The sequence below is a fragment of the Monodon monoceros genome, unplaced genomic scaffold (genome assembly GCF_005190385.1).
Source record: "Monodon monoceros isolate NGI ecotype Baffin Bay Population unplaced genomic scaffold, NGI_Narwhal_1 Super_Scaffold_4, whole genome shotgun sequence".
Lineage (NCBI taxonomy): Eukaryota > Metazoa > Chordata > Mammalia > Artiodactyla > Monodontidae > Monodon > Monodon monoceros.
In genome coordinates, this window is record NW_021703781.1 from 44,421,775 (window position 1) to 44,446,927 (window position 25,153).

Genomic DNA, 25,153 nt, shown 5'->3' on the forward strand with positions numbered 1-25,153 from the left:
TTTGCTCGTCAGCGGGAGTCTGCTCTTAGCAGTTGGAGGCCAATTTCATATTCTCATTATGTGGTCCCTCCATACGTAGTTTACAACATGGCTGTTTCCGCTCTCAGGTCAGCAGGAAGATCTCTCAGAAACTTCATCCCCTTTCAGTAACCTACCCAGATTAGGCTAGGTCCACCCAGAATAATCTTCCTTTTGATTAACTCAAACTCGAATGAGTAGGAAACTTATTTACATCTACAAAATATTTTCTGCCGTATCATATGACATAATCATGCAAGTGATATCTTGATATATGTAGGTCTTTCCCAATTTAAGAGGTGTGGATTATACTGGGTATATACACCAGGGGGCTGAATTCTTGGAGGTCATTTTAGAATTCTGTCTACCATAATTTTTATTCTATTTTTAATTGCTCTAAAAGGTAGCATCACCTAAAGCAAAAATAGTAATGATATGTTGTATGTTTATGGCATATAGAAAAAATCAATCTGTATTACTATTGTCATTATATATATACATACATATTTAATATATAGTATCAGTACATACATATTCTACACACACACACACACACACACACACACACACACACACACACACACACTAGAGTAACCTAAACCCTTCCCAATTTCAGCTGCTATCTCAAATTGGCCCACAGCACTTTCCAGTGAATACCCGATGGCTGTTTGGGATTCTCCAGTTTTCAGATCTCTTACATGCTTCTCTCTGCTTCCTTCTACACTGATACTGATAATATGCAGGTCTTGAGGCTATTGATGATTCATGGAGAATACTTTTCCACAAAGTTATGTTGTGAATGTTTCCCTTGGGTTTGGGATCTGCTGTCCATTTGCTCCATCTGTTGTTTTTTTTTTTTTTTTTTGCGGTACGCGGGCCTCTCGTTGTTGTGGCCTCTCCCGTTGCAGAGCACAGGCTCTGGACGCGCAGGCTCAGCGGCCATGGCACACGGGCCCAACCGCTCCGCGGCATGTGGGATCTTCCCAGACTGGGGCACGAACCTGTGTCCCCTGCATCGACAGACGGACTCTCAACCACTGCGCCACCAGGGAAGCCCAACTCCATCTGTTTTTATGTGAGGAATTAGGAAGGTTCAAAAACTGCTGCAAATGCTGCTGTCCTCCCAGAAAATGTGAACCTAATGTGTTGGGGTGGTGGCAAGAAGTCAGATGGTTAACTGTGTTTGAATAGGTTTACGAATTATATTTAAGAACAATAGTCATATTCTTTTTATAAAAGTTGAGAGAAGGCTAAACAGTCATTTGCTGCTGCTTTTAAAAGAAGCCTTTACCAGAAAAAAATTGTAGAAAACTTGGAAAAAACAAAAATAAAGGTGACCTAGCTCATGGTGTTGGAAGTTGTTATGTTTCTGGCAGTGTATAAAGTCCATTCCCAACCACAGACACAGTATATGAGCTAGAATAGGTTATGTCTCTACCCTTTTGTAGCTCTCTTCCACATTTTGTGCCCAAATTGGGTCTTATATAACATTGAGGAATAACATGCATTACTGTTCACTGTTCAGACTTGGTTTTAACCGAGAAATTTACTGAATAGTGCTTGTCCTTATTCCCTAGATAAAGATAAAATAACATATGAAATTTATTCAGATGAGCTCCAAGGAGTAATCAATATTTACTAAGGGCCAGTCCTTCACAGACAGGCAATGCAGTTTTGAAATGCATATCAACTTCAAGTTCCTTAATCTACAAGAAAAGACTCAACACTCTCTTTAAACTTAAAGAATAATGTGTATGCTCACTGTTTTAGATGGGTTTACAATACTACAGTGTTCTAAAATTTTGGAACATAACTTTTATTATAAAAAGTTCAGAGCTTCCCTGGTGACACAGTATTTGAGAGTCCGCCTGCCGATGCAGGGGACGCAGGTTCGTGCCCCGGTCTGGGAAGATCCCACATGCCACGGAGCGGCTGGGCCCATGAGCCATGGCTGCTGAGCGTGAGCATCCGGAGCCTGTGCTCCGCAACGGGAGAGGCCACAACAGTGAGAGGCCCACGTACTGCAAGAAAAAAAAAAAAAGTTCAGTTCTCTGCCACACAGAATTTCAGCCATATTGTTGTTATGTAGATTGTTGTTATAAAGATTACAAAGAGATGATAAAGTTGTATGCTAATTCTAAGTATAGCTATTATGTTTAAAAGCTATTATGTTAAATTATTTTGTATGTAAAAATATGTTTATATGTATTTTTTTCTCTACTTCTCTTTTAAGTTCTCAACCAATTTCCTCTCCAGTCATCCTTCAGTTTGGTCATGCAGAGACCCTTCTTCCACTGCTTTCTCTCATGGGCTACTTCAAAGACAAGGAGCCCCTAACAGCTTACAATTACAAGGAGCAAATGCATCGGAAGTTCCGAAGTGGTCACATTGTACCCTATGCCTCAAACCTAATATTTGTGCTTTACCATTGTAAAAATGCTAAGACTCCTAAGGAAGAATTCCAAGTGCAGATGTTACTGAATGAAAAGGTGTTACCATTGGCTCACTCACAAGAAACTGTTTCTTTGTATGAAGATCTGAAGAACCACTACAAGGACATCCTTCAGAGTTGTCACACCAGTGAAGAATGTGAACTACCAAAGGTGAACACATCTGATGAGCTATGAGTAACTGGAAAACATTTTTAATTCATCAGAAATCTCCAGGGAGTGATCCCATGCTTGGAATAGGTGGGCAGTCCCTGGCTACAGCAAGCTTTAACATTACTTGGGTATTTCTGTCTTTTCAAAGAAAAACGTTTCTTTTTGAGGCTGGACATGGATGTGTAAGAAATGATTCTTCACTGGAGCAGCTCTCTTAAAGGAAAAAGATTTATTCAAAAAGATAAGTGGCACTACAAACATTTACAGAAGTTAAATATTTATGTAAGAAAACTCACACTAAGATAGAATGTGATTTCAGGATGATACTTGCAAGTTGGAGTAACAAAATATTATGTCAGTTGGACAGTCCATAACTTGATTGGACTAAGTCTAGGAACTTTGCCAGTTGTGCTGCAGTTCTTTCTCTTTTCCTCAGGTAGCACAGTTCTGGTATCATCTTTCTTAATCAGAACTATTATGATTCACTGGGAGTATCGCTTTGAAAGAAAGCTAACATCTCTCTAGTTGAGAATTCGAAACGATATTAATAAACAGAGTCTGATTTAAAAGAACACCTTCACTGAAGGAAGACAAAAATATAATAAATATCTTTGTTAATAGTATTTATAAAGTATTTGAACACTGTTTCAATAATTCCTTTTAACCTCCTAGTAAGTCTTGCAAAGCCATTCTTTAATTATTATCATTCCTGTTTCACATATGTAACAGTGGAAGAACAAAGAGGACCATTAGCAACAAGACAGAAGAATAGAATCAAAGTTTCTTAAATCCATTGCTTAGCATTTTTTTAAAAATTTTGTCATTTTTGCTTGTATTTTTATATTTTACTATTATGTGAAATATATCTTTTGATGGTTTAGTTTCCTTTTTGTTCATTTCTGTAAAGAAAGACTTCCTACTGGTGGGCTTAGTTTCACAGATATGAACCCATTTCAAAGAAATGGTTCGGAGTTCTGTCAAATGCCAGGAAAATGTTTGCTATAATAATAAACAGAATTCCTGTGACTTTACTACCAGGTCTTTTCTGCTCTCCGTATTGATACACAATCAGTAACTGATGGTAACAGGCTAGCATTTCAAGCAGCTTTGACTAAATCAGGCAATATAAGGAAAGTTTTTTCTAATAGAAGTTTCCTCAGATTTTCACTTATTAGAGAAAAATTGAAATCTGTTTTATTAAAAATCTAAATAAAAAGTGATACAACTATATATTGAAGGTATAAAAGAAGATGCATAGATCATTGGTCTGTAATCATTGATCTTCAAATGAATGATATTCATAAAATAGATGATTAGCTGATAAATACTACTGATGCATCAATACACTGCTGACTGTTCCTGCAAAGGTCTGGTATTAATCTTTTTCTTTTTTTTAATTTGTAATTAGGCAGACAAGAAGAGAACAGTGTAATGAGCACTCATACCCATCATACTGTTTTATCAAAATTAACATTATATCATTCGGTTTAGATCCAAATAAGAAGAATTGAGGACTTTTGTATGCCTCCCTGGTGCTTTTGCCCTCACTTGCTGCCTAGAGGTAGCCACCAACATGAAGTTCAGTATTTACCACTCCATTGCATGCTTGACTCTGAAAACTTGTAGTATTGTTGTGGGAATTTAAAATTTTCTGTAAATGGACTTATACTGTGCGTATCATTCTTGAATAATTGATTTCTTTTAATTGCTATATTTGTTTTTCAAGACTTCTTGATCCTGATCACTTGTCTTAGATTAACACCATCAGTTCATCAATACCTGTTGTGTACTTTTTATGTACAAACACTAGACTAAGTCTATGGGCATGTTAAAGTGGAATGAACCTAGTTTTTCTTTCAAGGGGGTTATCTTAAAAGACCTTAAAATAAATTTACTTGATGTCTGGAACATTAAATAATTTGATTCATAAACTTTTCATAGACTATTAAAGTTTTATAGGAATTGTTTAATTTATTGTTAAATAGAACTATATAGTTATCGTTGTAGTCCTTGGTATGTAAAATATTTCAGGATAGAGGGTAAGTGTGGTCCATTTTCCCTAATGTTACAGAGGTTGTGACATTACTCTGGTGCTATTATTCTCACTTAGGAAATGCCTGAAACTGAAGAATCTCATGATAAAAGCAAAAGGTCTTTTCTAGGATAGGATGTATAAAAAGTTGAACGTTGAATAATAATCTTTGGCCAACAAGAGTTCATTCATGATAGGTGACCAAATTATTCAGTCAAGCCAAAATTTAATCGCTATCGGTTCTGAGACTTTGGTCAGTTAGTAAATAGCCTGTGGACATTAGCCATTTTTCTGTCTAGTCTACAACTTGATGTGTGCAGTGCATTGTATTTACTGTTTTTTATAGTCATTTTATCATTTTGAAGTTTTTTTTCTCCGACACATAATCATGCACTTGAAACTCTTTTTTTATATAATCTTGATCTCAAAAGGAGCTTCGTTTTTTTTAGGCAAAATTAACTTTTATGATAGCTTTGAGTGCTTTCCTTTTATAAACTTCAGAATTGATGCACGCCCTTAAACATTTGGGAGTTACATACAACCAAACCAGAATCTATAAGTGTCAATTTTTGGAATATATTTCTCTAAGGTGGTATTTCATATAATTCATTAATGATCCTTGGAATTTGGACTGTGTTCTGCCAAATGTAAGCTGAAAATAAATATTTGCATTACAGTGTAATTTGCCTGTATCTAGCTCTTCTCCTTAACTTACCCAATCACTTAATTCTCATAGAATCACAGGTCACTGAATTCTCTCCTAACTATTCTTTTTCTCTCACTCAAGCATTTTCTTCCACTCAACCTATCAGCCCAGTCTACCCTTAAGCACCTTCACATCAATCTGTTAAGCTATTTTTTAATTGGGGTCTGTGTGTGTGTGTGTGTGTGTGTGTGTGTGTGTGTGTGTGTGAGAGAGAGAGAGAGAGAGAGGAGAGAGGAGAGAGAGAGAGAAAGGGAGAGAGACAGTATTTTTGAGAAAATTCCACAGCAAGAAAAAAGATGTCATATTCTTCTAGTTAAAAAATTTGTAGTTTGAGCTTCATACCTTGCAACCTGAGAGGAAGTTAATTTCTAAAACTTTAACTATTTTATCATTACTGGAATAATACATTTTACGATAGAAGGATTCTTAAATTTATTACTTCTAAAACCAGTCTCAGTTCAACATCTTCCATGTACTATATTCCCAGATTTTAAACCATTATTTAGACCCAAGCAGTTTATGTTCATACTTTTGTTTGTGTTACTGGGAGAACAAATAATTGTTCATTAGAATGATAGCCTTCCAAATTGAATAATACTCCTAGTATAATAAGAATGTTTCATTAGAATATTTATCTTACATTATTTATGAAATAGCTAATATGAAAGATTAAGTTGGGATTTATTGATTCTCTCAGCAGTTTTCATTAGAGTTCATTCCACTAACCTTGGGGTTCTGATTGTCTCTTGACCAAATGTTAACAATGTGGGTGCTTTTTGGAAACTTTTTCAATAAATATTCTCATTCTGGAAGAAAATCCAATTTTTTTTTTTTTTTTTTTTTTAGAAAATCCAATTTTGATGTAAAATATGTACTTGTGAACCATATCTATGATAGAGAGAGAGAGAGGTGGAGTCCTTGGGACAATGACTCGTCAGAAGACCAGGACATGACTAAAACACAGGCCACTACGGAACTGGGAAATAATTGAGATGAGATCTGAATGAGCCAAAACAAAAAACAAGCGGGAATATTCCTCTACTGAATTAGTAGAATTAACCAGCAGATTTAAACAAAATTGTAGGGAAGGAGTTGCAGCCTTAGTGTTCTGTTTACAGGGTACTTAGGGAGGTGGTATTAAATGGCTCAGAACTGATATGTGAGATTTTCCTACATATCTAGTACTAAGTTATTTTCCTGAACCTTGGTTGGGGTATCAGGGGATGGGGAGGGTGGAGTCGGTCAGAAGTGCGCTTCCTTGCCCTTTCAGAGATCTCCTGATTCTGTTCCTGCCCCCATTTTCATCTGGGCCTTCTCTTTCCTGTACCCTTTTTGTCTCTATCATGTTTAATATGGATTTTTATTCCCAGGAGATATTTCTCAAAGTTATGTTCCAGAAGGGAGCTTCAGCTGGTGAGTTTTGAGAGTTCATAGGGCCCCTCTGCTCAAGTCCTCTCAGAGCTTAAGGTAGTAATTCCTTGCACAACAGCAGTTAGCCCTCTAAACTTCCAGTGAGTACCTATAGTGACTTGGGAGTTCCCTCATTCCATCAGCTACTCTACTGCTTCCCTCTGCTTCTTCCCAGTAAGATGGTGCTTATTGGTATGGGCCTTGTAGCAACTGGTGGTTTGTCTTCCACCCTCTCAGTTTGGGAAATTCTTAGGGATGCTTCATCAACTTGTGTTGCAGATACAGTCTATGGGTTTTTGTTTTTTAACTTTTGTTGCTCTTTTTTTAGGTGATGGGAGGTGATGGGAAAAGTTAAAAAATCATGCCATCACTGTCATCTTCTCAGATTCTCCTTTCTAAGTCTTTTAGAGGATCACCATTCATATATCTTCACTAATAAAGGTCCTGTTCAAATAATTTGCCCACTTCTTAAAAATTTACTTATTTATTTATTTTTGGCTTATTGGGTCTTTGTTGCTGCACGCAGGCTTTCTCTAGTTGTGGCCATAGGGTCCACATATGTTCAGTTTTGGTAGTTACGGCTAAACAATTTTCTGAAGAAGTTGAACCAATCTATACTCCCAAAAATGGTATGTGAAAGTGCCATATGGCTGACCTTCTACCAATAGTTGGTATTATCCATCTTTTTCATTTTAGCTACTTTTGTAGTGTGTTGAGTTATCTCATTGTGGTTTTAATTCGCATTTCTTTATGGTTAATGAAATTAAGCATTTTCAAATGACCATTACATAACTTCTTTTGTGAAGTGCCTGTTCTAGTCTTTTACCCATTTTCGTATTGGTTTGCCTGCCTTTTTTCTTGTACTGATTTGTAGGCTCTAGTAGCTTTAAATCTTTTTCTTTATCCTTGATATTCTGAAATGTAAGTGTGGGATTGTCTTTGTTTAGTATGAGAAGGTAGACCTGAAAACTAATGGTTTTTTCCAGATCTGGAAACTTCTCAGTTTTTCTTTCTTTAAACATATTTCTTTGCCATTTTTCCATTCTCCTCTTCTGGAACCCCTGTTAGATGTATATTGGATCCTTTCAATCTGTTCACCTGTAAATTGATCCTTCAGGGCTCTTCACAGCTTTTCTATATATTTTTCAACCTTTGTCTCTCAATGCTTCTTTCTAATTTTCCTTACTGTTTTCATCTAGTCTAGAGTTTATCCAATCTGGTGAGGTTTTTTTTGTTTGTTTGTTTAATTTTATTACTACTTTTTAAAAACTTCATGACTACTTAAAAATAATTTCCAATACTTCTAATTGGTTCTTTTTCATATTTACCTGTCTTATTTCTTTTTGTTTTATCTTTTGTTCTTTTAAAATGAAAGTTAATCTTCAGTTTATCTCTTTGGCCATTCTAAACATTTATTTTAGAGTTTTGCCATTCTGTAACATAAAATTAATTTTTTCAGGGATGAATTCATGTTCTCATTGTTGATTTTATTGTTTGTTTTTCTTTTTTAGCGTGAGATTTCTTTTTGTTTGAAATGTCTTCGGCATACTTGTTTACCAAAGAAGTTGTTTATTTATGTCTTCTTTTTCTCCTTTTCCTCTTTCTCCTTTTTTCAATCTTTCTGTCCTTACCTCTGTTTAATGGTTCTGCAGTGGCTGCAGTCTGAATACCTAGCCCCAAACCATGTCTCATAATGATATTTGGGGGTCTCCTGTATCACCAAGCCGTTCCTAGGCATAAGCATTGTCTTCCTGCAGTGTATATAGAACATGTATTTTTATCAGTAGTTGTTATTTTACATCAGGAATCTTGCTGACAAAAAATCTTGCTGATTCCTGAGGCCATTGCCCCCTGTTCCCTGGCCTGCCAAGGCCTACTGCTTTCTCTTAGGCCATGTCTCCTGGAAGTGGCTGTACAGCAGTTTTTTTCATCCTTTGAAATCCCTTGTTTCAACCAGTAAATCATTAATTTCCTATCTCATTTGGAACATATTTAATCCCCATTAAATTTCAGAAGTTAGAGGCCCAGCCGTGTCTGCCCGCTTCCTGGCCAGGAGCATCAGCCCCTCTCACTGCTTCATGTTACTCTCCTGTTTCTGGTTCATGGAATATGTAGTATTTTTATGAGGCCCCTCATATCTTTTCTTTATTTTGATTTTTGTCTTTATTACTATTTGAGCAGAAGACGTTTGTCAAAGTGCGGACTTACTGAGTCATTTTGACCAGAAATCCAGTTATATACATATTTTTAATATTGGTAGCTACTTCCTGGGAATTCCCTGGTGGTCCAGGGGTTAGGAGTCCACGTTCTCACTGTTGAGGGCCCTGGTTCGATCCCTGGTTGGGGAACTAAAATCCCACAAGCTGTGCGGTGCAGCCAAAAAAAAAAAAATATATATATATATATATGTATATATATTGAACAATTATATATATATAGAAAGTACATATATATTGGACAATTATTGAACTTCTCTGAACCTCAGTTGATTCATATGTAAAACAAGGCTATTGGACCAAGGTCCTTAAAGTCCATTCCAATTCTAAATTCTGTTGTTTATGTAACCTACAACCTATGATTTGTGTCTGTGTTCAGTCAGCTAATTTGTAGTGTAGGACACTTGAAATTCACATTTTCTGCTTTCTGACTCAGCAGCTGTTTCTGCCATACCTCACAGCTATCCTCATTGTAAACACAGCAATCAAGAAATCAAATCCATAGCATGCCACACCCACCCAGTCCAGTCTTCTAACTAGAAAGTTGGGGATTTCTCCAGTTTTTCTTATACTGCTTTCTGGAATTCCAAACAGAAGATCTGATAAGGTTCAGAAGTTGAATCTGTGTGATACAAAAGTTGATTCTTTTTTTTTTTTTGGCCGTGCCGCTTGTCTTGCAGGATCTTAGTTCCCCTTAGTTACCTGACCAAGGATTGAACCCAGGCCCCAGCAGTGAAAGAACCCAGTCATAACCACTGGACCGAGAGGAAATTACCCGGAGCTGATTCTTATGCAAAGAGCAAAGGGCAACAGTTGAGAAAGAAGCTTTTTTGCATAGTTATTATAATCTCAGAAAACTGGGATGTCATCAGTGTAAGCGACATGCCTGATGCACAACTGGAAGAGAAAACGATCAGGGGGTAGTTCTTAGATCGTGAAAACAGTTACAATGACCACATCATCAAGGAAGTAGGGCCTGGCCAAAAAAAAAAAAATTACCTGTTGCTTTTTATTTACTAACTAACCCAACTAAAGAGATGGTTTTTAAAAAGCCACAAAACCTGAAACTTTCACGAAACTGATAACATTTTTTTAGCCAATTAAAGAAATTCAGGCTCCTGTTCTGATATGCTAACAGCTAGTTTATAGAGTAATTTACAACACAAGTCTCTGGACTATAGGAAGGCTCTATTGTGTTTGAGAACAAAACAAAAGCACTAGACTGAAGTACAGTCTTGTGGTCTAGTGTTATCTCTGCAACTCACTAGCTATGTGACTTGACGAGGGTCACTTACCTTCTTCACATCTCACCTTTTTATTCACATCTGGAAAATGAAGAGAGTTCCAAAGAGAGTATGTTAGTGATAGAACAAGCAAGAAAACACTTAGATCATGAGGTCTGGAGAGTTTTTTTTTCCCCTCTTTGAATTCTATTCTTTGTTTTTAAACACAAAGTGTCCTAGTTGGTTGAATTAGTTCAATTTCAAACCTCCAAAGTTAAAATATAAGCATGTTAATATAAGTTGATTTAATTTTTAAAGATGGCGGGGATAGGTGAGTAGGAAATTTAAGGAGCAGCTCAAAAAAATCAAGCCCTGTGATGATTTAGAGAAGTCTGTGCTGAGCTCTCCACTGAGTCTCCAGCTCCATTTGGGGACCTGCGTTGGCATAACTGACGGTTGGGATTGGCCTGGAAAGGAAGTTGTCTGGTGGAGCTGCTTTTTCTTGTCTCTAGAACTTGGCCTCACCTCAGCTCATGACACTTGAGTGGATTATTATTGCTCTAGGCTAGTCCTGTATGAACATCTTCTTGCTTATGATGTAATGCAGGCAAATCACTTCCCAAAGCAAACAAGTACAGGCTATCTACCTGAATCTCTTCTGGCTGGTGCAAGCCACTTTTTCCCCAATTGAGAGCAAAAGCTAATTAGCTAATTTTCTATTTGGGGCCAAATGACAGTCCAGTGACAGAAATGTGAGGTTCGTAGTAACTCGGAACTGAGGGAGAAGTAGTGAGGCTTTTGTGCCTTGAGTTAAAATCTAAAGATGCTTTGTGAGAGCAGAACCCGCTGGGGTCAGCAGGACTACCGCTTTTGACCCCAGTGCTGAAAAAAGTGAAACTAGGAAAAACAACCAAAAACATCGCCTCTCTTGATATCCTCTGTTATCTGCCAGCTCTGGAAGCTTAAACCTGTCTTCTCCTCCCTCTCCTCCCCTCTTTCCTACCCTGCCCTCAGGATGCATGAGGGTGGAGGGCAAAGCCATTAACATGAGGGGAAGGAGTTAAGTGCTGAGAAAGAAGAGGGCAGATTTGAGGTGCCCGGGGTCTAGGGCTTGAATCCTCTTTGTGGTTGTCATTGACTTCTAAACTGGGGTGGATCGGTTTTAGCATCTGGAACAAGTGCCCAGCACATAAGAGCGGTTCAACAAAGTAATTGTTGAATGAACTGAACAAGTTAAGTTCTGAGCCAGGTGTGCTTGTTGCTCTTGGCTCTTTCTTCTGACTTTTTCTCTCCCTCTGATGGGCTTACCTAGGCCAGGTGTCCTGGGGCTGCAGTGTATATAGAACATGTATTTTCATCAGTAGTTGTTATTTTACATCAGGAATCTTGCTGACAAAAAAACAATGCTCGTTGCAATAAAACTATCACCTTGAAATATCACCATACATAATTCAAACATTCCTGATAATTGGCTCTTAGCATGTAAAGTACTTAAACAAATCATATAGTCAACTATTAGGCAAATAATTTAATGATAGAACACGAGAATTTCTTTAAACAGTATTTCAAGTTACTCTATTTTTGTCTGGAGTACAGACCTGAAATGGTACAAATTGTACTCAAATACTGAACTACGAATTAATCGGATAGAATGACACATAAAAAAAAATTCTGACTTAAGTTTCCATTCGTTACTCCAACCTGCTGAGAAAGCCTGGACCAGGTGAGCGCTAGGTGAGGAACGCATGATCTCTTCAATGTGTTGCTTCTTTGCTGACTTGCTAGTTGTTCCCAAATCCCCTTTTGCATGCTGTTAAAGCAGTCAGATCCAGAGGAACTTGGGTATGGGCTTTGGGAGGAAAGGGCTGCGGGAGCTCCTTTGCTCTTAGGCCCTAGGCCTGCCTCTAGCCATGTGAAAGGGATCCTCCCCAAGGGCCAGCTCAGCTTACTCTATAGTCTGCATGGGGGTTTAGGCCAAAGTCTTATAACATGCATTTTCCTGGCCTGTCTTTTGTGCATTTTGTTTGTTTGTTTGTTTCCTTCAAGAACCTAAGGGGGGAAGGAGGCCAAGGGGAAAGAGGGGGAAGAAGAGAGGCATTTCAAATCCTGAGTCCCTGCCATCCCTTCCTCTGTTTGTAATCTCTGCTCCTTTTAAGTATGATTTACGTTATTCATGGAAATCAGTCTAGAGGAAGCTGTGGTCAGAAGCTGAAACGTTGTCCACCTGCGTGCCAATGTACTGTTCCATTGATTTCAGTCATTCTGACAGGCAAGAAAGGACTAACAGATTGTGTGCTTACCGTGCTAGGCCTTGAACTAAGTCACTCACCTGTAGTCTCACTGACCCTCACAAGAATCTATGAGCTAGATAACTGTTATCATTTCTCTTTCATAGATGAAAAAAACGAGGCTCAGAGCGAAGTACCTTGTCCAAGGTCAGGACATGCTAGGTGTGGGAGACAAATTCCAGCAGTCTGACTCTGCAGCCAGTGTTCTTACCTATTATATGTGTCTCCCTCCTCCACCACACATACTGAGGACAGCCGACAGCGTGCTCACGCTGGCCCAGACTAGGGAGAGTTCGCTTCTCGTTCTCAAGATGCTGCCTGCACTGCATGGCTGGTTTCTGGGACTCCACCATTAGACAGACTTCCTTGTGACTTAAAGCTTTGTCTGACACACGAAGTGACACGCCAAACTGCATCAGTCATTTCCTCAGCATGAAAGAATAAATTAGATGTTTTCCTCAGTGGATTGTTTATATCTTTGTGCTTCTGCCAAAGAAGAGTTGCCATTTGAGTCTAGTCATTATTTGTCTTAATAGAAATTATCTAAATTTGAATTTGTCCATCATTCCTAAAACACTTACTGACTAGTATAAATAGCTACCTTTTATAGCACTTACATATCATTTTGGAAAGGGCATCAACCCATCGTTATTCTTATCTGGAATATTTCGGCAAAAGAGCTAAAGGACCTGGATGTGGTCAGATGACTCAGAACCAGAGGGAATGGGTATATTTCTGTTCTCAATGAAGTTGTGCTTTGTTGGCACTAAATATGAGTATCAGTTCGCGATGATGAGCAGGTCAGCCAAGGGACAAGAGTACTGTATTTCTTTTCAGTAATCTAATTGGGTGCCTTTGGAAGTCACCGAGTCTGTCCACAAAGGAGGAATGACATAAAGAAACCCTGTATTCACCACAATTATAATTCATTTTTAAATGACTTTTTAAAAAATCTCTGGAATATATTCAAGGAAATATTTTAAGGAATAACGAAAGTCCTTATATGCCAAGCACATGTATCTTTAGCATATAAAATGACTTCATTTTTCACGCAAAATTGGCTTTTTAAAATGACTGGTTTGAACTTTGCCGAGCTAGAAAGGTGAGGCTAAACTTTGCTTTACTCCTCCCTCCTGCCACTGCAGATATTTGTGAATGTTAACTAAACCTGATTCATTCTCAGACGTTCCATTCAAGGTAATTGTGCAGCGATACAACTTAAAACTATGTCAAAGGCTACAGCAAGATAGGATCATTTAGAAAAAGTGTAACTGTTAGGGTAGTTCTCAAGTTAAATAGTAACGGTTTTCTTGTCCATGTCTAGATAGGTTAGTTTCTTTATTATTATTACATTAATGCTTTATTTATTTTTGCTGTTGTTGCAAAAATACCCTTAGAAAACTAAGATATTAAAGTCTTGAAAAATGGTTAATGGACACGTCTAATTACTGTATTTCATAAGATTTTTAAAATGCGGAAATCTAGTAGACACATTTTGTATTGTGAATATATATTTAGCTGATGAACTCTAACAGTTCAAATAGAATCATTTACAGCTTATTGAATAAATAAAAGTACCTCCATAAAGACTCACATGACATAGATAGGTTAGTTTCTAGTATCCATTTTCTGATGACGTTTTTCACAAACAGCCAGGAGATCCATTGTCTTCCAATCAGTAATCTCATACGTGTTTTAGCAGAGTTTATATAAATCGGATGCCCAGGATTTGGGCTTCAAATTTGGGCATTTACCGAGAATTTACTGAGGCTCCACTTTCATGCTAGGCACTGGGAAAATGACATGGTGCCCATCTCAGGAAACTCATGGCCTTCTGAGGGAGACAGACCCTTAAGAAGATCATTGCAGTGCACTGTACAAGTGCTGAGGAGACACATAGAATGATCAGCTCTTCCTGGGAGGATCAGAGAAGCTTCCTCCATGAGGTAACCTCTGAGCTGAGTCAGGAAGGCTGAGTAGCACTCACATGGCGAGAAGAGGCAGATGGGTGCCAAGTCTCAGCATGGTGAAGAGCTGTGTTTTGGGAACTGCAAAGGCATGTCCATTAATCTCACATTATAGAACTCTAGCTTGATTTAGCTCTGGACAAAACAGTTGTAACAATTACTGGTTTTCTTGAGAAAGGTGAAAACAGGGCCTTCGTATTTGAACATATCTAGCTTCAAATCCTGGTTCTACCATGTACCAGCTATAATCTTGAGGATATTACTGTCTCTGTCTGAGCATCAGTGTCTTTATTTGTAAAATTAGCATACTTACTTTGTGTATTTTTTAAAGGCTTATGAGAGACAGCACAGGTAAAGACCTATAACAAGTAGGATTGCCAGATCTGGCAAATAGTAATACAGGACACCTAGTTAAATTAGAATTTCATAAAGCAACAGATTTTTTTTGTCTAACTATGTTCCAAACATTGCATGGGGCACACTTACGCTAAATAATTATATGTTGTTTATCTGAAATTCACATTTAATGAGGCATCCTGTATTGTTTATCTAATAATAAACTCTAATAATAAGTGAACTGTAACTCAATAAGTTATTGGCATAATAGGTGTTTTTTATGCTGGGAAGCACTGACTTGGAGGAAACAGGAGGTTTGAAATAAAATGACAGACTCTACATAGTATATAGATGTGGATGCACATATGTGGAGCGGGGGGGAATAGTGGGCAAGGTGGAGGGTTTTGGTTAACATCGGGAAACCAAAAGCTTCTCCAGGATCGGCAAACATATTCTCTTAAGAAAAAAAAAAATTTAAGTTGGTTAACCACCACTACCACAACAAAATCAACAAATTCATGAAAACTGCTTCTTTAAAGGCCATGCCAACAGGATCTGAGTTTTGGCAATTTACAACTTCAGGCCTTTCAGCAGACTGGAATGGTAGAGATGTTGGCCTTTTTTCAAGGTATAAAGATAGCTTTGGGGCCCTTAATGTGTCAGACTCTACACTTTTTCTCTTCTCTCTCCTAATAGAACTGCCAGGTCTCAAAGTCCTTGGCTACTGGGCAGGTGGTGCACACTGGACCAGCTAAAAGGTCACAGAGTCTAGCACTTTACAGAGTACTTAGTTGATGTCAGGAACTGTGGGGGGAATTCAAAAAGGGGTAAGTCCCCTGCCCTCCAGGAGTCTGTAATTCTATTGTGTCTGGAAAAGAAAAGAAAATTGCAAAATTGAATTTCCTCCTGTAACATGTGTTCTGTGACAGCCAAGTGGGCTTTACCGGTGTATCCCCAGAGCTGAGGATGGTACCTGACAAACAGTAGAGGCCCCATAAACATTTGGTGAATAAATGAATCAGTGTGGGCTGGATTCACTAAAGAAGGTTTAATGGAGTAGTTTAGTCAGAAATGGGCCTTAGAGGAAGAAGGTCTGGCTGAGCAGAAAATCATTTGCACCATCACCGTAGCAGCTGCCATTTACTATGAACCCGGCACTGAGTGAAGGACTTTATGTGAATTCTGTTCAGATGTTTCCAATAGCCCTTAAAAGTTTAGGTCTGCATGGCCCCAAGCCCATTTTGCTTCTGCAGATCAGCTTGAATGTTACCTCTTCAGGGAGACTGTCTCTAACCATTGCTGTCCAAAAGCATTTCTTCCTATTACTCTCTATCTCAGCCCTCTGTCCTTTCAGAGCACTGGCGACACTTCATGTGAATCTATTCAGTATTTTTGGTATACCTTTCTATAGTCTCTGAGGACAGGGGCTATGTCTGTTTTATCACTGCTCTGTTCCTTGTGCCTGCCAGCCAATTCATTCCCTGGCACTTGGTAGACACCCAATAAATATTTATTGAACAAGTACATTTGCATAGAATCATCTCCTCAGTTTAAACAAACAAGCAAACACCTGCAAAAAACTAAGAACAAAAAACATAGCTGACAGGGACTCCAGAGTCTCCGGGTCCAAATGTCCAGGGATGGGCCAAGGCATCTATTTCTTTTCTTTCTCAAAAAAATTCTGTATGTGAATCTGATGCACAGCTAAAGATGAGCGCTCTAGTGAGGGGAGGACACTGTAAGAAAACGATATGAATTCATGTTAAAATCTGATGGATAAAATTTCCTCCATGCAATCTTTCAAATAAAGCTCCATAGAACTTTCTCTACTCTAAGAAACACGTTGGGCATTACCTTTGGCTCAATATAAACTTGTTTCATACCTAATCACATCCATCCTGTTCTCTCCAACTTTACAAGTGAGAAGATACCAGCATAAGCAACAAATACATTTAAATTAAAATGTATTTTCCATGATTCTTAAACATGAAAAGATGGTCAAGCTCATTCAAAATAAGAGACATGAAAATTATACTGATATCATTTTTCATGTATCGGATGGCAAAAATGCAAAAGTTTGACATTTTATTGGCAGGGCTACAGGGAGACAGCCATTCTGATACGTTGCCGGGAGAATGCAAAATAACCCAGTGAGGGAAGTTTGTCAATATCTGCAATACTATATATGCAAATACCCTTTGTCCCAGTCTAGGAATCTATCCCAAAGGCATACTGACAAAATATAATGACATACATTCAAGATTTTCATTACAACATTGTTTATCATAGCAAAAGAGAAGAAGTAGCACAAATGTCTGTCGGTAGGGGGTTGGTTGAATAAACTGTGGTACATACCTATGATGGTCTTTGCAGCCATGAAAAGAAAAATGGGTAAGCTGTGTACATACTGGTATGGAGTAATCCCCAGGGTATTTTTTTTAAGTGGAAAAAAGCACAGTGCAGCATGGTTTTTATAGTGTGATACTTTGTGTGTAAAACAGGAAGAGAAATAGGAATATCTGTAAGCATTTGTTTGTATTTTTTTTAAATGATGAAAGGATAACTCAAAAACTAATAAAGTAATTAGCTATGAGGAAAGGAAACTAGACTTTTCTAAATATACCCCATTTAAAATTTTTATTTGTGACTAGGTAAATGTTATAATTAAAAAACAAGATTAAGTCAGAAAGAAAAATACATGATCTCTAAAATTAAAAAACATACACAGACAAAAGAAAACCTAACTGGGTATCAAGGTGGTGACATATTTACTTTAAGAAGAATTATTTCACATTAATAATTTTCACAGTCTTTCACAATATTTTAGGAAATATTCCAAGGGCAAAAAGGACTTTAAAGAAACTTAAATTATATTCAGTAGCCTTATTGTTAGTGGTTTTATTGGTTTCTCTAAAACACACATATTTAATAACTCTGTCTACTGAGGCCTAAGAATAATGACAACCCAGTAGTAAAGACTAGATTGTGTTCTCCAAATGCCATCTCCCACTAGAAGGAGCCAGGGCACATTGGAGAAATGGCTGATTCCTGATCTGGGGCAGGAATGTACAAGATAAGCCTGACATATTTTTTGTACCCAAAGCAAGGAAGTTCTCAAAGACCAATAGGGTCATGTCAAAAGGACTGGAGCCAACCTACACGGGCTTTTAATTGTCAGGAGATGAGACAATTTGGGCACCAAAAAGAATAACTGTAATTGATTGAAACACATTGAACGTAGAAAATTTGAGTTCATAATGATACTTTTAAAACTTCAAAAAATGAAAAACAACATTCACCACTGAAGGTAGTCAGCACACTAACACCATACTTTGAAAATTGGTCATTAAAAAGAAAGAATTAGACATTTACCTTGCCTTGTACAAACTGCAGTCTTACTTGCAGAGTTACCACGCAAGCCTGGGACTGTCCACTTTTGCAATTCTTCTACATGCAAGAAAAACCCTTCTATGTTTAGCTCCCTTTATGGGGGTTTCTGTTATGTACAACCACACTTGATCATAACTGATATAACATATATAAATGAAACTCTACATTTTCTTGACTATTGAGGTTGCTTTCTTCCCAAATAGCTAGAACTCCTTCAATCCTTGCTCCCTGTACAGTTCCCTCTGTCAATCCCTTCATTGAAATAATAATTATAGATCAGGGGTGCATAATATCAGCTCAGAAGAGGAACTGGACAGACTCTTGGTCCACAACAATAAAACAGACACAATGTCCATGGCAGCCTTTCCATGCTGAATGTATCCAGAAGAGAAATAAAAAATATTTTCAGGATGATGATGAGGAGAAGAGAAAGATGGTAACGAGAATTTTGTGAAATAGTGACTCGTGTAAAAGTAGATGAAAGACCAAACTCTAGTAGCCATGCTTTGAAAGGACCTGGGGTATCAACTTTAGATTCCACTTAATCAAAAGGCTCTGAGTCAATCCTAGAGTAGAGGATTTCACATATTTTATCTGATTTAATCACCACTGATGTAATCTCAGGTCTATATTTTAGCCATGAGTTTCCCCCTCCTTCATCAAACTCTTATCAATTATAAATAAATGTCAACATTTACCTTTTTTTTTATCATCAGTCTTCTCTGGAAGTGCTAATGAATAGTTAAGGTAGCCAGAAGCAAAACAAAAGAAGCCTGTTGGTAGTAGAAGGAATAATGGAACTCCAAAGATGGCTATGTTCTAATTCCTAAAACCTATTAGGTCATATGGCAAAGGGGAATTAAGGTAGCAGATAGAATTAAGGTTACTAACAAACTGACCTTAAGAGAGAGTGTATCCTGGATTATCCAGGTGGGCCCAATATAATCACATGTGTTCTTAAATGTGGAAGAGGAAGGCAGAAGGGAAGGTCAGAGTGATGCAACGTGATGAGAACTTGGCCAACAGTTGTTAACTTTGAAGATGGAAGAGGGCCGTGTTCCAAGGGATACAGGCGGGCCTTGAGAACCTGGAAAGAGCAGGAAAACAGATTCTCCCTTAGAGCCCCCAGTGGGGACTGCAGCCCTCGTGACACCTTGATTTATCCCGGTGAAACCCATTTCAGACTTCCAGCCTCCAGAACTGTAAGATAATAAATTTGAGTGGTTTTAAGCCACCAAGTTTGTGCTAATTTGTTATAGCAGCAATAGCAAACTAATATACCTGTTTGTGGTCACAAACTGAAAACAAAAATCACTACAAATGATCCAGCAGTTTGGGTGCCTCAAAAGTGTGATGACAGAGGAATTCAGAGCAGTCAATCTGATGGTGGCCTGGTATTTACTGAACCTGATTGTGAAGATGGAATGTGCACTAGCTGGTAACAGCATTGCTGAAGGGTCATTCATTCTTGGCAGAGGACAGAGGGAAAAGGCAAGCAGGTCAAAGGAGTCTAAGAAGCTATTAGAGATACTGGGTATAACTTGCGTCCTAGATCCAGGACTTGCTTTGACAAGGAATTACTGTAATAGCTCAAACTCTGGCACCCTTATTCTTTCTACAGCCCACCTTCCTGTCTATGATTTCATCTGTACATGAGAGGTAAAGAATATGTCTCATTTTATGCTTATAGTTTTTCCTCTGTAGGTCAGTTGTTTCTCCTGTATGTAGGGCACTTCAAAATTTTTTGAAAGTAAAAGAAAATTTTAACAGAATATGTCTAGTTGTTCATTTTTTTCTTACTTTTCATGTTCGGGTATATAATGGGCTCTTGAATTCCACGAACTGTGATACATCTTCATATCAGCAAAGTTTTCTGTTGTTAATTTGTTGCTTATGTTTATTCTGGCTTGTATTTTAGGAATAATTATTATCTTGAATCTCTAGTCTCTGCCGTATATATTTATCACATTTTCAGTCTCAGTTTTTTCTTTTTTCTTTTTTTTGACCGCACCATGTGGCATATGGAACTTCCCGGACTAGAGATCAAACCCGTGCCCCCTGCATTGGAAGCACGGAGTCTTAACCACTGGACCAGCAGGGAAGTCCTCAGTTTTTTCTTGTTCCCTTTTTGTTTTTTTTTAAACTTGAGTAACCTTCTCTACTCCACTTCCTCCCACATACATGCCTTCCTCTCAGAAACACTGTCCCCAGTATCCCAAGAGCCACAGAGTTAAGATAACAGATATTCAGGGGGATAGCACTGCTAATGGGTCATTCTGAAGTTACCAGTGCAACATTCACATTTGCGCATGGTATGGAAAACAAATGCCATAGAGTGAAGCTTGATTAATAGTTATAAAATCAAGGAGTTGAGAGAACACACTGAGAATGAATACTGAATTTCCAGCCAGTAGATCTTTTAGGTAGAAAACAGATGAAAACAATGAACAAATAAACAGATGAAAATCAAACCATTCATAAAAAAAAATTGGTTCTCTGTTTTTTCTTATGCTTCTTTCTTCTCAAGCTCATTCTCCAAATCACTGCTTCAATTTTCTTTCCTGTCAACGTGTGACTAATTCTGTGATTGTATTTATTACTCTTTTTTTTACAGTAGTCCCGTCCTCTCATACAGCTTTTGATTTCTGATTCCATCTCAGCTAGCTCCTTTTTTAATCTGTTTGTTTTCTTACCCATAGTTCATCTTTTATTTCAAACATCCATATTTTCCTAAATCTTATCCAGGGTAAAAACCTGATGTTTTCTAAAATTAGTTAAGTTTCCTGTAGGAATATTTTACAAACACGTTATTCGGAAAACTTCAAATGCCAAATTCTCTGTCATTTATGTTACGTGATGTTTCATAGGCTCCCCCTATGACATTTTAAATATTGATTATCCTTGAAAAAGGAGAACTGTATTCAGCCCTGGTGAATGCCTGTAAACATGGGGCAATGGTCAGTGTTAGAATCCTCTATCTGCATCTTAGACTGGAGGACTGGATGGGCAAACCACCTAGCCCATCTTTCTGTTAGCTTGCTGATTCCGTTTTATTCTGAATCTGTTCACTCTAAGGGATAAATCCCCTGGCCCTTACAAGATAGGGCTTCCAGTCTTCAAAACTGATCCCCCCACCCTCTGGGGGCAATCATCTCTAGCAGTCTATAGTTCTGCCCATATTCACCATCCCACGTTTCCCTACTTAGAGCCCTCGGTTATGTCCCCGGGCTTCTCATTCCAGGCTTTGCTACATAAACATTCTTCCTGACATCTGACAGATGGCTGGGCAGCATTTCTAGTTTGTAATGCCACTGTAACTTTTTCATCTCCTCTCTTTGGGTTTGAGTATTTTATTGATAATAGGAAATAGGAGAAGGATAATCAGTATTGCTTGGCTTCTGCTCTCTAGAAGCTTCGGTTGAGAATCAGTGGAGACTTTCCTGCTGGGCTTTCAGAAACTTTCCCCACTTTCTAATTTGCCTTTTCTCCCAAATAGGAATCCTGTGCTTCAGATCTCCTGGTTTCTTCCCCTCCTCTCTGAAACACCACCCTTATTCGTAGCCACCCTCTTCATAGTAGTTTCATAAGATGGGCTCCCGCAAAGCTGACTCCAAGATGGAGATTAGGGTGCAGGGGGTTACTAAAGAGAGCTTGAGATCAACACCTATGGAAGGGACACAGGGAAGCAGGATTAAGCAGAAGTTGAACTAAGATGCATTCCCAATGAAGACCTCAGGAGCTCTGGGGATGGAATGGCCCACTGGGGCAAGAGGGGCAGGATTTTATATCCTCAAATGATCATTCTTCAGATGTGGTATGTCCTCGGAGAAGACATGACCTTGGGTGAGGCAGTTTAAATAGGGTTGACAGCTGAAGACATCTTCCAACAGCACTCCCAGCATCTGAGGGAATAAATCCCTTATTCCTGAAGGGGAATCTGGGTACCGTAGCCCAGGGTCTACCTCAGGCAGTCGTTGGTTAACACAGCAATACTTTGGCCTCTCGAGTCTTAAGGAACCGAATTGAAATAACACAGAATGCCATCTTTCATTGGGTTGATTTAGGTAAAAGGCACGATTATAAACTTCTTGCAATCAATTAGAGTAAGACGACAACCAGATGGCCTTAGATTAGAACCAGAATTGTTTAGAGCACTTCAAGCTAAAAACATTTTTAAAAAATTTTTATGAGGTATAATTGACATATAACATTATATTCGTTTCAGGTTACAACATATGATTCCATATTTGTATATATTGCAAAATGATCACCACAGTCTAGTTTAACATCTATCACCTTACACAGTTACAAAAAATTTTTTTTCTTCTGATGAGAACTTTAAAGATCTACTCTCATAGCAACTTTCCAATATGTAATACAGTGTTATTAACTATATTTATATTATTATAACTATATATGTTTATATTATTTACTAAAGACATGTTTTATGACACTTGTTAAAGAAACTACGGAATACTGTTAGATAAATATAATCCTCCAGTGGTAGGTAGTTAAAACTAATTAGGAGTTGCCTGTTTTGAGAGAAGACCAAGAATTAATACAAAGACTTCTGGTTTTGCAAAGAGAATTTATGTTGTCTCTATAATCTCCCTTCCTGTTATACAAGAACCCAAAAGTAAAATGATCACAAACTTTAAATACCTGTGGAAGAGATTTTTGTTTCATTCAACTGTGAAGCGAATCCCCCATTTATATCCTGTCACCTTACAAGTCAGCAAGGCCACATGAATGGAAACTATGACTTAGTTACTTGGTATATGCTTCCTCAGAGACAGTTAATGACTAGAGATCAAAATAATTCAAATCAGGGATTACAAACCACATGCCTGCAGAAGAATGGGGATGGAATGGCGGTGCCTTTGATTTTTCAAGAGAAGCTAGAAATCCAGATTTCTATGTGAAATTTCCAGATTTTTTAGTGTGGGAAATTAATTCAAACTTAAAACACCATGTGAGTCAAACAATAAGAGTTATAAGGTGAAATCAGGTATGTAGGCTGCCAGACTGTGACCGCTGAGTTCAGCCTTTCATCAGAATCCTTTTTGGTGAGGTTAATGAAAGCTGTGAAACAAACAGAATAATGCTGTAGTTTATTAAAATAGCACTTCCTTCAAAAACTTTGTTATAATGTTGTCTCTGTTTTTCAGAAAATGACAGTATTTCATTTAACCAGCCTATAAGAAATCTAATAACTAGCAAGAATCAACAAATTCATATAATAAGCATCAGCAGTTACAACGTTTATCACATAGAATGAAGAATGTGGTAGATGAAAGGCTGGGAATATAAAAAGGGGCTTAAAAAGATTTAGAAGGTGGGGTTCAAACAAAGTCCCTGCCCCAGGTGTGGTCTGGTTCAGGAAGGAGGCTCTGTGTCAGGGCCACCTCATCTGGCTCTGTACACGGTTCACTGCACAAGGGCACAAAGCTAATAGGGAAAAAGGGTTGAGCTTGGTCTGTTCTCTGCCCCCAAAGCCACGTGCTCTGATGTACCTCAGGGTGTATCTGTCCAGAGAGGGCACCTTTTCCTAATCTTCACAAAGATGCCATGTTTCCTAGTGACTGCCCTCAATAAAGAATATAATAAAGCAAGAGGCAGGTGGTGACAGACACCAAAGAGGGTGCTCACCAAGTTAAGGAAGTCTTCCTGAAAAAAAGTGAGATTGAATTGGTCAAATAGAGAAAAATAGGTCCAGGGGGAGTGAGGGGGACATTGGAGGCATTGAGAGAGGTGATAGAAGCTAAATGAGGAAGCTGGAATGCACAGAGCATAGTCAGGGGAAGTATGGGGCCCCATCCATCCACTTAGCAAATGCTTACTGAGCACCACTGGGGGCCAGGCAACCCCTGGGGGCCAGGCCCTGCGCTAAGCCCTGGGACCAAAACATAGCTGAGGCACAGCCTCTGACCAAACATCTGCTAGGAGAGAGGAACCAACAGTCACACCACAGTGAGATAAATGCTGACGGTGGAATGTTTAAAAGCTTCTAGGTTCTCTATAAACAGAGAAAGAGTGATCCAGGTAAGGAGTACTTTTTATTCTGCAGATGGTCAGGAGAAAATCCTGGCCAGTGAGTGCAGCAGGAAAAAAATATAACTGGAAGTGCTTTCCTATGTGAATAAAACTGATCAGGAACTCTGCTTGGAACTCTGATGGATGTTAGACCTGGGAAATAGGCTCTCTGAGGCTGATTTATTTTATGGCTATTTAATTGTCCCCAAGCTATCGTCTCAGATCAAATTGGGTATGAAAACACTCTATAAATGGCATATCCTGTGTTTCATTTTTGCTTGAAGAAGTTGATTTTTAAAAAGTTCTTCTTCCAACAAAGACCGTGTGGCCCAGACTCTGAGGTGGAAAAATAGATGACATCTCTATGCAGGGCTGGGGAATGGCAAAGTAGAAATGTTGAAAAGTCAGAGGAATGAGGAATCTAGCAATGAGTCAATTTTTTTTTTCATTATTTATATCCTGGAAGTTTTCAAAAATAAATTTTAACACGTTATGGAAATGTGTGAGCATTTAATTCAGCATGAAAGGGAAGGCAAGTGAAGCAAAAATATGGGTGATGAATATGAAGGCTGAATTGATTAAGACGCTTTGGGATGCATGTGGTAAAAATCCGTCTAATCTAATTTTAGCCAAAAGGGTGATTGAATGACTCAAGTAGGTAAGAAGTCCAGGAGTGCATCTAGCATCAGGTGAGGCTGAATCCAGGAGCTGAATCCAGGAGCTCAGAAAATGTCACTAAGGCTAAGTCTTTTTTTCTCTTGACTCTTTTTTTCCCTTTCTTCTTCTCTAGTCCTGTCTTTTATTGTATTGACTACATTTCTTTTTTCCACATTTCCCTCTTCTACTGTTTTATATATGTGTGTGCATGTAAGTGGTTACTTTAAAATATTTAAACACATAATTTAATCAGTATCTCTATTCTCCAAGCACA

At 38.2% G+C, this 25,153-nt stretch overlaps 1 protein-coding gene across 4 annotated transcripts in view; it reads left to right on the plus strand.

Annotated features, from left to right (window-relative positions):
- MINPP1 (multiple inositol-polyphosphate phosphatase 1) overlaps window positions 1-25,153 on the plus strand; it is a 95,711-nt gene that overhangs the window by 40,494 nt on the left and 30,064 nt on the right. The window contains exon 5 of one of the 4 annotated variants that reach the window (XM_029201052.1): window positions 2,252-6,166. The exons of 2 other annotated variants lie outside the window; for them this stretch is intronic. In XM_029201052.1, the coding sequence (XP_029056885.1) occupies window positions 2,252-2,645 (394 nt within the window). In that variant the 3' untranslated portion in view covers window positions 2,646-6,166. Of the gene's footprint in view, window positions 1-2,251; window positions 6,167-25,153 lie in introns of those variants that run through there. One more of the 4 variants, XM_029201055.1, reaches the window with a different exon arrangement.